Raw genomic sequence first — 14,438 nt, forward strand, 5'->3', positions numbered from 1 at the left:
GACTTGGGTGGCAGTTACAGAGTCTTCCCTTTTCAATAACTCACTCATGTGTGCCTTTACATTATGCACTTTCCTTTATGTATATTATATTTCACAAATTGAAAGGTTTTAAAATGTGTTTTTAATTTCATTGTAAATACACATACACACACTCTCTCACAGGAAATAATACTGAATAGCTAATTTATTCAGCTATTAAACTAAGCATACATCACAACTGGCCGGATGAGATATATAATAGGGATAAATAAAAATCCACATAATCCTCAAATGAAACATTCCCAGAGCTTGTTTTATAATGAGAAAACTAAGATTCAAAAGATTAAATGATTCACACAATTACTTTTCATTTGGCATTTTAGTATCTCAGTTGAATCCATATGCTTCTAAAAGTATCCATATGAAAAATGAGTAACACAAAAAAATTTTTTTAAAGGAAGGAAAAATGTTCTTATTGATACAAATATGTAAAACATATATTTGTTTCATGTCTTATGTAAACCCTAAAAGGTCACAAAGACTGGTTTTGGGGTAAATGAAATTTTGGGGCAGCCACAGAGAGACTAAATCTCTTCTGTATGCAAACAAGCATAGCTTTACTTTTTTTTCCCTTTTAAAAAAGAACAAATAAACCCAATGTTAAAAAAAAAAACTATGTAAATGTAACATAATTATGTTTAAACCACAGAAGACAGGAAATTTAGAGTTACAGATTCTGTGGTAAGTTTTAATTCTATCCTTGTGTATATGTTTTATAAAAAAGAGTCTTTTCATTATATGATCACATAACACTAGACCATGTAACAATCAATTCAGCAAATATTTGTTTTACAATGTGTGGAAGGAAAATATTTTATAGGATAAATTGTAGGAAATTACTACATTATTTAGGCAAATTGTTATGTAAAATTTCTTAGGGCATTTATAGAATATTAATAGAAACATTTTTCCCCCTGATTATCTTCTAAAGAACATGAAATTAAACTCTTTTATAGGCAGGCATTTATATTTGAAAGCTGACCTTTAGGCTTAAGGTTATTCTGAAGTAATGAAAAACTTAGGACATTAGAATTTTAGCATGTTTTGAATCATGCATGCCCGGCACTTTTTATAAAAGAACAGTAGAAACTGAAGTAACTATGGTGGGAAGGTATAGCTCAAGTCATAGAGCACATGCTTAGCATGCACAAGGTCCTGGGTTCAATTCCCATTACCTCCTCTAAAAAATATAAATAAATAAATAAATCTAATTATCTCCCCCCCTACAAAATAAAAAAAAAAAAAAGAAGCTGAAGTAAATAATGAAGACCCACAGGTTCAGAATAAGTCCAGAAAACAACCCTCATTATAACTACTGGCATTTGCTAGGGTTCCTGAGAACTCATATATCTGAAATTTGACTTTTCAAAAGGAAAAAATGGCATTTATCTCGCTTTTCCTGTATAAACTATATTTCAGATTAACCAAATGATTAGCAATCCACGCTAAGATAAACCTAGTAAAAGTATTAGATTATGAAGAAAAAATTCTCAAGGCCTCCAAGCAAAATGATCAAACAGCTTACAAAGGAAAAAGAATTAGACTAACATCAGAATTTTCCCAGAAAAAGTGTGGAGTAAGCCATCCATGGAGCGGGTTTTGTTTTTTTTTTAATTCAAGAAAGAAAGTGGGAACCAAGGACTTTATATCTACTAATGCTGTCCTTTGAGAATTTACAGGAAAATAGCTTCACTAGGGTACTGTCCACGTGTGTTTCTGCAAAAGGAAGCAGTCCACAAAGTGAAAAGGCAATCAGTGCAACAGGAGAAAATAAGCCATATATTTGATAAGAAGTTAATATTCAAAAAAATATAAGGAATTCATATAACTCAATGGCAAAAAACCTCAAATAATTCAATTTTTCCAATGGGCAAATAAACTGAGGAGACATTTCTCCAAAGAAGACAGGCAAAAAGCCAAAAGGTACATGAAAAAATGCTCAACAGCATGAATTTTGAAACTTATTCTCAGAGTAAAAGTTGGTTCAATGTTTGCAAGCCTGGAAATATCATTCACCATTATTAATAAATATGAGGGAAAAGTCATCATGGAGCACGGGGGGCATAATCTCCAGAAATGCTTAAAAAGGCCTTTGACAAAATTCTACACCTATTTCTGATTTTAAAAAACACACTCATTAGGAATAAAAATAGATTTTAAAAAGTATTATATAATATATATACCTTAGTCCTCAAGACATTATTTTACCTAATTTAAATAAAAAAAAACCACTAGAGGCATTTCCACTAAAATCAGAAACAAGGCAAAGAAGCCTACTAGCTCCATTACCATTCAGCATTGCAGTAGGGGATTAGCTAATGAAATTAGCCAAGAGAAATCAATTTAAAGAACAAGAATTTATAAAGTAGAAACTTCCTCTGCACCATCTGAGAGCAGAGCTCAGCAAATTTTTCTTTAAAGGGCCAGCTAGTAAGTATGTTAGTCTTTGCAGGTTACTCAGCCTCGGTCACAACTACTCACCTCTGTATAAAAGCTACGAAGACAATATAAAATTGAGTGAGTAGGAGTATGTTCCAATAAAACTTCATTTACAAAAACAGGATTTGGCCCACGTGCTGCAATACATCAACAGCTGTGCTAGACAATTAACGATAAAATGAACTCAACAGTAGGAGAACACCATTAGGTAGCAGCGTATAGAATTAATATACAAAATTCAGTAGTATTGAATTTTAATCCATTGACAAACACAGTGGCTGACAATCAGCATAATGGCAGAAAACTTTATATAACTGAAGGCAAATTACCTCCAGATGAAGCCTGTACATATCAAATAGACATTAAAAGTCAACAAGAAAAGAAAATTCAGCATGAAATGAATAAGTCTACTTTTTCATGAATCTAATATGTCAGGATACCAGTTGTTCCATTGTAGGTCCTAGGGGAGGGCATGATTAACAGCAAACAACCTATATTGTCTTTAAAAGCAGGAGTCTGAAGTACTGAAAAAAGTCACAGAGTTTTATGAAATCATTGGGTTTTTTCAAAGTCACTTTTGATTCAGTAGGCAAACTGTTATCATTAAGATGTTTCTTTTGTTTCTGTTTGGGTTTTTTTTGTTGTTGACAATTTCACATTTTCTTTTCTTTTTTTAATTACTTGGTTTACATTGTTGTGTTAACCTCTGGTGTAGAGCATAGTGATTCAGTTATACATATGTATTCCTTTTCATATCCTTTTTCATTATAGGCTATTACAAAGTATTGAATATTGTTCCCTGTGCTGTACGGTAGTACTTTGTTGTTTATCTATTTTATATATAGTAGTTAGTACCTGCAAATCTCGAACTCCCTTACTGAAAAACAGATAAGGGAAGAGAATTGTTCATGCATTCTATGATGCAAAGTCAATAAAACTCTGCTGTGAGTGTATATGTTTATCCTGACATGCAATCTAAGGTTTAGCCAGAGCCATGGACAAATCATTAAAACATAAAACTGATAGTTATTAAAACAATTTCCTAACTTATGAATTATTTAAGAATTATACAGGGGAGGGGTATTTGTCATTTTCTTACCATTTAACTTAAAGCTCGAAGACTCAATAAATCCTCCAGATCTAGCAATAATAGCCATGTCTGAAATACGATGCCGCTTGGATTCTCACCAAACTCAAAACGCTGTTTTCTGAAACTGACTTTGTGCATTTATAAAAGCATTTGTGGGAAAACCATATTTACATGTACAAAAGGATTCATCAACCTCCTTGCTGCACAAGAAAGAACAGTTTAGTCTTTATCTTTCGAGGCTTCGTCATAGAGTTTGACACTTGTGACCACTTTCTCTCCTTAAACACGCTCCTCCCTTTGTGTTTTCGGTAACACACTCTTCCACTTCCCCTCATGACTCTCTGGCTGTTCCTCTCAGTTTCTTTCCAGGTACCTCTTCTCTGGTCCAGTCATTCTCCCTGAAAGATCGGGTTCAATAGGATTCTGGTTTTGCCCTTTAAATTTTCACTTTCCTTTCTTTTCCTCACAGTCTCACATATATTCATCACTCAAGTTACCAAATATTCGTAATAGCCTATGCCCAACCCAAATTTTACCCTAAGCTTTAGACATGAATATCCCATTGCCTCCTTGAGTCATTAGCCCAGAGATGTCCCATAAGAACCTCAACGTGTACCCGACCATAACTGACCTCATCATTCGTGTATTATACACTAAACGTTTGTTGAGTGCCTACCCTGAGCCTGGGACTGGGTTACACAATGACTATATCATGATGAACAAATTGATTTTGTTTCTCCCCTGGTGAAGTTCATTCTTCCTTCACCTGTGCTCCAGCTGAATTCCCGGTATCCGTAAGTGGTACCATATCCATCAGAAACCTAAACTCCATCCATGACTCCGCCTTCCTCTCCACAGCTCGTGCTCAGTCACTCACCTTGGCTGATCGGTTCTCTCCCTTTATCTGCCTTTCATCTGTCGATTTCTGTATTCTTTAGTACCTTGTACTCCATAGGCTTAGTTTAAACCGCCTTCACCTCTGGCCTGCAGTGATCCCCTGAACAAGCTTCTCTGTTTCGGGTTACACTTAAAACCCTTTAATAACCTCCAATCAGCTTTAAAACAAAATCCAAACTTAGCATCGCACACAAAGGCCTGAGTTATAACTGCCTGTTGACATGTCTGTCCCGCACCCTCAAAGCCCCGATTGCAGGTGAGAGTCTAAAGTGAGTTAGTCACCATTTAGGGGCCTCTTGTTCTCAATTTGTACCAAGTTAAATAACATGATTAATTTGATATAAGAGAAACACAGGATGAAGGGAATCGTCTACACGTAAGCATCGATACTCTGACTTTAACTTTGTATTTTTGTATTATTGGTTTAAATTGCTACTAATTAAAGGTATTGCTATGTGAACAACACTAGTCAGTATTTACCTAGCACTATTACATAGTAAGCACTTTACGTATATTAATTCACTCAATCATTTCAACAATCCAGTGACACAGGTACCATGATCGTCCCCATTTTATGCATTTGGTAGTTAAGGCACCGAGTAGTTTAATTTGCTGAAGGAAACATAGTCAGTAAGTGGTGAGACTGGCATCCCAGGCTCTGGTTCCAGAATCTATATTCTTACCAACTATATACTATTCAGAATAAAATGAGATTGTGCAAAGTATTAAACAAGAATTTTGATTCTTGAAAGGTGATACACATAGATACATATAATGTACATATATGTGTGTGTGCATATCTCTATGTGTACATATGTGTGTGTATATATATGTATACATAGAGACGTATATACATATATGTGTATATATATATTCATCATATAGACTGTATAGAAAATACAAATAAGAAACTAAAAAAGATCCCAAGTCCTACCATCCAGAAATAACCAGCATTAACAGCTAATATAAATTATCCCAGATATCTCTTTATACCTATAACCAGATAAAAGAATGTATGGCTAGGTAAGAGAGAGAGATGATATGGATGAATGGATGGATGGATGGATGGATAGATAGATAGACAGACAGACAGATAGATAGATAGATAAAAATACTGTTTTAAATACTACCTTTTGATTTATTTATGTGCAAGATGATAAAATTCACACACCTACTCATCCACCCTTTCCTTTTTCTTTTTGTCAGTTGTACTAGTACATCATCGTTATCAATGTTTATAACATATAGATGATTCCCCTAGTGCTAATTCCTCCATTGTTTTGATCGATTGCTGGGTATGTTAAGTCCCCCAGCTTCAGCCCTCCAGCTCATCCAAGGGAACATTTTGGCTCCGTAAGTCATGATTGTGGTCATTTGTATGTAAACGCATTTTACTCTTTCATCACTCATGCATGCCAATTCTAAGAGGTGACACTATTCCATGACTCCCCAAGAGTTTCCCCTAACACCCTCAAATAAAATCTTTCAGCTTCTGGGGCCACTTACATCATACTTTCGGGCTCTACTGCACAAGCACCGACTGCTTTGGTGACATTGACAAGCAGAGCTTGGTTTGTTCCAACAAGGAGTTTCACCAGTGGTTGGATGCCGCCACATTTCCGGATAATGACTCTGTTCTCCTGTTCTTGGCAGCACTCTCCCAACGCACCAACCACATTCACAAGGACTTCTTCCGGCTGGTCAGTTAAAAGTCCCACCAAAGTTTCAATGGCTTTGTATTTGCGGAATCTAAGTTCACAGGGTGGGAAGGAAGGGAAAGAGATGGACAGTGTTATTTTTAGTATAAAGTTAGCTGATAATAACGAGTGATAACATCAATGGCTAAAATTTACTAAATGCCGACTATATGTTCATTCAATCTTTACAATAACCCTGTGATGTAGATAATATTATAATCCCCATTTTCAAAAGGCTAATCTGAGGCTTGATCAGCAGTGAAGCCAGCATCCACACCCAACCATCTGTGCCCTGAAGCACCGTACCGTACAGCTTCTAGGAAAACTACAACTTCTTTTAAATCTTAATGTCAACAGTCCTACAATTTTAAGGGTTTTGCCCTAGGCTACAGGGACTACTTTACATGAACAAAGCAAAATAAACCATTTTTGTGTTAAATAGAACATGTAAGTTTCCTGTTAAAGAAAATCATCCGCCTGAGACAGGGAAGAGTTGCCCCAGAACATCCATCGTAAACTGTGCAAACTCTAAAAATGCACAAAAAGACAGCTTCAGAGATTAAAATCAATCGAATGGTCATAAAATTTATACATGCTTTAAAATTCAATGAAATCGTATTTGAAAAATGACTACTTTTCTGGACCAGCTGGTTAGTTGGCATTTAGGCGACTCATCTTGTCAGAATGGAACCACTTCCATCTCTAAAGACTCAATGGAATATTCATCCCCTCACCTTGATAGGTCTCTGCAGGAAATATCAGGGATGCTTCTCATTTAAACGGCTGCCCAAATGCAAAACAGCCCATTGGCACAGGGAGATTATGTCAGCAAGCCCCTTATTCCTACTGAGGCACGGAAGATCATTGCCAGGTGGTGAGATGGGAAGTAAGGGTCTTCCATTTCTAAGAATCTCTTAACTCTGCCAACTTAGTCCAGAATGTACATCTATGAAAACTGCAGGAGTAGCACTAGAATCAAGTCTTTATTCAAGTAGCATTACAACAGAAAAATGTTTTTTGATGGACCCATTTTAATACAGAACATTGAATGCCTTCTCTTACTTGGTTGCGTTCTCTTTGCTGATGGAACATTTCCATATTGCCCCCGTGACGGCGGCCAACCGTTCTTTATTGTCTGTTTCACTGAGCAGAGAGGCCAGGGGTTTGAGTCCTCCATGCTGCCTCATCAGGTGACGGGTTTCCTCGTCTTCAGCACACTATGCAAAAAGCCAAAGCAGAGGCTGTCACTGGTCAAGGTGTGGCAAGCTTTCAGCGACTGCTAAAGAGGCCGCCATTCTAGTAACTATGAAACTTCTTTTCAGAGAGTATCATTCTCTGAAGGAGCCTCTAAATAAAACATAATTCTTGTCTATGCTGGCAGCTATCTGACAGCGTCTCTCTTCCTTTCTGTGGTTTTGGCAATGTCTAGCAGTTTCTACATACTTAGCAATCCTCCCAAGCCAGTCCAGGGGTAGCCTAGGCGTCTACCAAGACAGAGGCAGAGGTCAGTAAGAAACCTAGAATACCGCATGCAAGGATGGAGGGTTTCAGCAGTAATGTAACCAAGAGCCTTGGGAAAACATAGTAGATGAGTGAGTGATAGGGATTCAGTTAGATTTTCAATGACCCCAAAATCTAAGAAGTGAGGAATTTCCCCCGGTAGAGTTTCTATGCCCAGAGCAGTGGGTTATATCAACAGCAACTGATGTTTTATTCAAATATGTTTATCCATATGTTTGTGTCATCCTTTGAAATAAATATGTACTACATAGATGTTCCCAACTGATTATCCTTCCCAGTTTGTAGAGCCAAAAGATGATAAATTTGGTATAGGTTTGCTATTATCCTAAGCATACAGTTGGTCTTTAAGGCCATGTGATGCCTATCACACATCATCCCTGAGGGCCACTACCAAAAATCCTCATCATGAAAGAATTCAACAAGGTAGCAGGATACAAGATTAAAATACAGAAATCAACTGCATTTCTTTACACTAACAATGAAGTAGCAGGAAAAGAAACAGTCCCTTTTAAAATCACATCTAAAACAATAAAATACTTAGGAATAAATCTGACCAAGGAGGTGAAAGACTTATACATGGAGAACTACAAAACACTGATTAAGGAAATTAGAGATGACTTGAAGAAATAGAAAGATATCCCATGCTCTTGGATTGGAAGAATCAATACTGTTGAAATGGCCACACTGCTCAAGGCAATCTACAGATTTAATGTGATCCCTATCCAATTACCCATGACATTTTTCACAGAACTAGAACAAATAATCCTAAAATTTATATGGAATCACAGAAGACCCAGAACTGCTAAAGTAATACTGAAGAAAAAGAATGAAGCTGGAGGAATAATCCTCCCAGACTTCAGACAATATTACAGAGCTACAGAAATCAAAACAGCATGGTATTGGTACAAAAACAGACATATGAATCAATGGGACAGAATAGAGAGCCCTAGAAATGAACCCACAGACCTATGGTCAATTAATCTTTGAGAAAGGAGGCAAGAACATACAATGGAGAAAAGATGGTCTCTTCAGCAAGTGGTGTTGGGAAAACTGGACAATGGCATGTAAATCAGTGAAGTTAGAACAATCCCTCATACCATACACAAAAATAAACTCAAAATGGCTTTAAGACTTAAATACAAGACAACACACTATAAACCTCCTAGAAGAAAACATAGGCAAAACATTCTCTGACATAAATCTTAGCATGTTCTCCTAGGGCAGTCTACCCAGGAAATAGAAATAAAAGCAAAAATGAACAAATGGGACCTGATTAAACTTATAAGCTTTTGCACAGCAAAGGAAGCCATCAACAAAACAAAACAACAACCTATGGAATGGAAGAAAATATTAGCAAATGATGCGACTGACAAAGGCTTAATTTTCAGAATATATAAACAGCTTATACAACTTAATAACAAAAAAACAAACAACCCAATCCAAAAATGGGCAGAAGACTTAAACAATTCTCCAATGAAGGCATACAAATGGCCAATGGACACTTGAAAAAATGCTCAGTATCACTAATTATCAGAGAAATTTCAAATCAAAACTACAATGAGGTATCACCTCACACTAGTCAGAATGGCCATCATTAAAAAGTCCACAAATGATAAATGCTGGAGAGGGTGTGGAGAAAAGGGAACCCTCCTACACTGTTGTTGAGAATGTAGTTTGGTGCAGCCATTATGGGAAACACTGTGAAGATTCCTCAAAAAACTAAAAATAGACTTAACATATGATCCAGCAATCCCACTTCTGGGTATATATCCAGAGGGAACTCTAATTCAAAAAGATATATGCACCCCAATGTTCAGAGCAGCACTACATACAATAGCCAAGACCTGGAAGCAACCTAAATGTCCATCAACAGATGCCTGGATAAAGAAGCTGTGGTATAGTTATGCAATGGAATACTACTTGGCCATAAAAAAGAATAAAATAATGCCATTTGCAGTAACATAGATGGACCTAGAGATCATCATTCTAAGTGAAGTAAGCTAGAAAGAGAAAGAAAAATATCATATGATACCACTTATATGTGGAATCTAAAAAAAAAAAAAAACAAGAGGACACTAATGAACTCATCTACAAAGCAGAAACAGACTCGCAGACATAGTAAACAATCTACAGTTACCGGGGGGAAAGGAGTGGGAAGGGATAAATTTGGGAGTCTGAGATTTGCAAATGTTAGCCACTATGTATAAAAATAGATTCAAAAAACCAAATTTCTTCTGTATAGCACAGGGAACTATATTCAATATCTTGTAATAACTTTAATGAAAAAGAATATGAAAACAAATATACGTATGCATATGCATGACTGAGAAATTGTGCTGTACACCAGAAATTGACACATTGTAACTGACTCTACATCAGTTAAAAAAAAAAACAGAAAAAAAAACCAAATCCTGATTGTAACACACCAGGAGGCACCTGCTAAATTTATCTTCTATTAGTGACTTTCAGTTCTGGTTGAGTTGCAACTTTTAAAAATTAATCACTATTTCTAGCCAACCCTGAATGATTACTCATATGACTATATATGAGTGTATATGAGTAACCATTAAGATTACTATATAACCTTATACTATGGAAGTAGTGTGTGTGTGTGTGTGTATATATATATATGTATATATATATATATATATATATCTTTATATCCTCATTATGAGTGAGTTGTGTCCCCTCAAAACTCGGATGTTGAAGTCCTCACCCCCGTACCTCAGAATGTGACAGAGGTAGTTAAGGTTAAATAAGGTCACTGAGGTAGGCTGAATCCAATATGATTGGTGTCCTTACAAGAAGAGGATATTAGGACACAGGGGAAGGACCACATGAAAACAGAGGGAGAATGACAGGTGGACATGAAGACGCCAGCCTGCAATCCAAAGAGAGAGTCCTCAGAAGGAACCAACCCTGCTGACACCTGATCTCAGACTTCCAGCTTCCAGGACTGTGAGGAAATAAACTCCTGCTGTTTAAGCTCCCCAGCGCATACGGTTATGGCAGCCCCAGAAAACTAACACAACCCTCCACCGACACGAACCCCTTCTCTGACTCCATCGTTCTGGTGCACTCTCCCACTTTGCACATTCTAAAGTGCATTCCTCTAGGAGATCTACTCTGATTAGGCAGAAACAGGTGCCAACAGCAGCCAGCACATTTGCCCAGGCCTTTCTTCCGGTTTACGATTCTACTCTGTTTTCTGATACACTATGGAACTTACAACCCACAAAAAGTTAGTGAAGATTAAAATGAGCAAATTAATAAAAGGTAAAGCAGGAACACACACTCACTCATCCATCATGTCTTGGTAGGAGATATATTTCCCAAGACCACTGTGTTGGATCAGGATGTATGAAAGGCAGTAGAGAGGCACCATGTACGTATTTGGCTATTTTACACTAAAAACATCATTTTAGCAGACAGGACGTGTTTTATAGAACTGTAAGTAATCAAACATGTTGAAGCAGGTTTCTCTCTGACGTTTCCAGGCATCTATTATTACCAAAGGGCAGTGGCTTTCAAACCTATGTGTGCATGAAAATCCCTAGGGGTTGTTTAAAAACGCAGATTCCTAAGTACCGTCCCCAGAGAATGAGACCTCATGAAACACCACCTGAAACTCCACGAAGAACTCCAGCACCATCCTGAGTCACCGTACCTGGTAGATGGCCATGGCGCAGTGCTCCTGCAATTGCTCATTTTCACTATTTAGGTTCTTTACTAGGTTCTCAATTATCCTTTCTGCTTTGATGGCAGCTCGGCAGTTTTCCTAGGAAAATAAACTTCAATATTTACATGGGTATAACACATGAATATAAGCATCAATTCATATTTATTAATAACGACGCTGAAGAAACTTTCTTAGTAAATAAACACCATGGTCTGAAATTAACATACTGGTATAACAATAGGAGAATTTAGTCAACATTTTCCAGGTACCAATGTAACTAATGATCTTTTTTTAATGATAAAAGAGCAGGAATTAATAAGAACATAGACAGTACAGATGATACAGCTGAAAATTGTTTCTTTAAAAAGAAAAAATAAGTTGATAACTGTCTGGTGAGACTAATTAAGACACAAAGAGAGAAGGGACAAATAACCGTTTAAGGATTGAATGCATCACTGCAGACCCTGCCCATGCTAAAAAGGTCAAAAAAGCATACCGAAAAACTCTGAGCCAATATACTGTTATGTTTTGTTTCATTTTTATATTTTTTTATTGAAGTATAGTTGATTATTAGTAAACAAACACTGTGGTCTAAGCTTAACACACCGACATAACAGTAAAAGAACTTAGTCAACATTTTCAAAACTACATCATCCAGGTACCAATGTAATTAATGTTCTATTAGTTTGAGCTTCTCTTTCTAATAGAATGGTGACTTCTTGGGGAAAAAAAAAAATTCCTTAGCAGTCATGATAACTTTAAAAATTATTTTCTGGCTAAAGAAAGTCAAGGTGAAGAAAGCAAGGGAAGGAGAGCTGGCCTGGGTACCTCTGAGGCACATTCTTGCAACGTCCCCACCACCGGGATTAGCATGTTTTCATGAGAGGTCTTCAGCAACTGAGCCAGCAGATGGATGCCGCCCGTCTTGCGAATGGCTTCTTTGTTCCCGTTACTCTTACTGCAGCTCCACAGCGCCAGTGCCCCACAGCGAGCCAGCTCCACGTCTTCAGTCTCATACAGGCTTGAATAGGCGGGCTCTGTCGCGTTCTGCTCATGGTCAAGTAGAGCAACCTAGGCGAACGGATAAACACGACACACGTGGGAATCTGTAAAAGAAAACTGAGCTCATCGTGCAATAGCCCCAGGGTCGCGACCAAGCTCACCTCCATCAAAAGTAAGAATCCTTAAAAAACAAAAAATTAACTTTCATACTACATAGCTGCCAAAGAAACAAACAGAACCTTCAGAACAGTTTCCTTCAGCTTTGAGAGAATTAACCTTTCCTTCCCATGAGAAATTTAATCCCCCCAAGATGGCGTTTTCTTAATACGGCTCTTCACATTCACGTTAGTGAGGTTCGCAAACCACATCCTCAGCCTTGGTGCTAAGACGAGCAGGCTCCCTCAAGCCATCAGAGCGCTCCACGAGAACTGAACGGCCGGCACACTCTTCAACCAGGAGCCTCTTTGGAGGACAGAGCCCTCCGCCTGTGCTCCCGAAACCAGCTAAACCAAACAGCACAGCTGGCAGGACCCTCTCATTTCTTTGCAGTAACGGAAGTCCCGGAGGCCCTTAAGGGAGAGGCCCTTCACACGCACGCAGCAGGCTGTCAGGCCGCCCCTCAGAGAAGGCGAAGCGAGGCCTCCCAGTGCTGTCTTCATCCCACGCACGTCTGCTCATTCTCTCTCCTACTTAATTGTGGCCTGCAGTCATGACCACTCAACCACGATCCCCAGGTTCAGAGGGAATAGCCCAGACCACATAGTGTCACGGATTCCCAGTTCCCAGGGGGGAGAGGATGCTGGTTTGAATCAGGTGGACACTCTGGGTCTAATTAGTCATGGCCCAAGAACGGACAGGCGTGAAGAGAACTTAGCATGGCTTTTGGGTACCCACTGGGCACAGAAGATGGTAATGCACAGAAGGAATTCTAAGACAGTGGGCTTGAACACAGGGCAGTCTACAAGTACCTGTCTACTACAGTTATTCCCTCATTATCCGTATAAAGTCCAAACTCCGTAGCTCATTGGAAAAGGCCCTGTGCGATCCTCAGGGTCCCGGCCTTCACCTCCCACCGCTCAGCCCGTCTGGCACTGCGTCCGGCCACGTTCAGCCACGTGCACTAACCAAGCTCTCAGTGCTGTCTCCCAGCTCGGGGCCTTTGCAGTACGCCTTCCTCTCCCTCAAATTCTTCTCTCTGGTGTGTCTGCCTGACAGACACCTGCTCACTTGTCAAGGCTCAGGAGGGGTGACCTCTCTTCTCCCCAGACTCTTTTTTTTTTTTAATTTTATTTTTTAAAGTTTTCTCTCTATCCAAATTTATTTATTTTTATTTTTAAAGGTTTTTCATTGAAACATAGTTGTCTTACAGTATTGTATTAGTTTTGGCTGTACAACATAGTGATTCAATATTTCTATAGATTACACTCCATTTAAAGTCATTATAAAATAATGGTGTATTTCCCTATCCCGTACAATAGATCCTTGTTGCTTATTTATTTTATACATAATAGTTTGTGCCTCTTAATTCCCTGCTGCTATTTTGCCCCCGTCCAATGGAAACCACTCATTTGTTCTCTGTGAGTTTCTGTTTTGTTATGTTCATTTGTTTCGTGATCCCCCCTCTCCAAGGAGAGTCGATGGATCATCCCCTCCTTAATTTCTTCCCTGTTCCCAGCACTGACTTCCATGAAATGCCTAATATGCACCATTATGCTTTTATTCTCGCCTGTATCCCCGCTGCCTTCACATCCCCACACCCATGAGATTGTGACATCACTGTGGTCAGGGACATACATTTATTTGCATTTCTGTTTACATTTCTGTTTATATTTATATTGCTACCACCTTGTTCTGGTGGCCCACATTTCCACAAGTGTTTGAAGTGGTTTCCAGTGAAAGGGTCAAGGGCACTATACCTACAGAACACATGGAATCTGGCCCCAGGACTAACAGCTCCGGGTCTGGCAACATTTTCCTCCTGGATGCATTCTCCCTGTGTGCTAAACCTTCGTGTCTTCTGCCCAGTCTTCCATCAGCTGTGCCTCTCCAGAGACTGACATCCACTTAGGTGCCC

The 14,438-nt window shown here is 38.4% G+C and overlaps 1 protein-coding gene across 3 annotated transcripts in view; it reads right to left on the reverse strand.

The window, feature by feature from the left end:
- Nucleotides 1-14,438, reverse strand: part of ARMC4 (armadillo repeat containing 4) — a 141,271-nt gene that overhangs the window by 90,394 nt on the left and 36,439 nt on the right. For all 3 annotated transcript variants that reach the window (XM_032473528.1, XM_032473529.1, XM_032473530.1), the window contains exons 8-11: nt 12,191-12,433; nt 11,351-11,461; nt 7,225-7,379; nt 5,972-6,214 (exon numbers count right to left, since the gene is read on the reverse strand). In XM_032473528.1, coding sequence (XP_032329419.1) covers nt 5,972-6,214; nt 7,225-7,379; nt 11,351-11,461; nt 12,191-12,433 — 752 coding nt within the window. The remainder of the gene's footprint in view (nt 1-5,971; nt 6,215-7,224; nt 7,380-11,350; nt 11,462-12,190; nt 12,434-14,438) is intronic.

Source organism: Camelus ferus, chromosome 35 (assembly GCF_009834535.1).
Source record: "Camelus ferus isolate YT-003-E chromosome 35, BCGSAC_Cfer_1.0, whole genome shotgun sequence".
NCBI classification, from domain to species: domain Eukaryota; kingdom Metazoa; phylum Chordata; class Mammalia; order Artiodactyla; family Camelidae; genus Camelus; species Camelus ferus.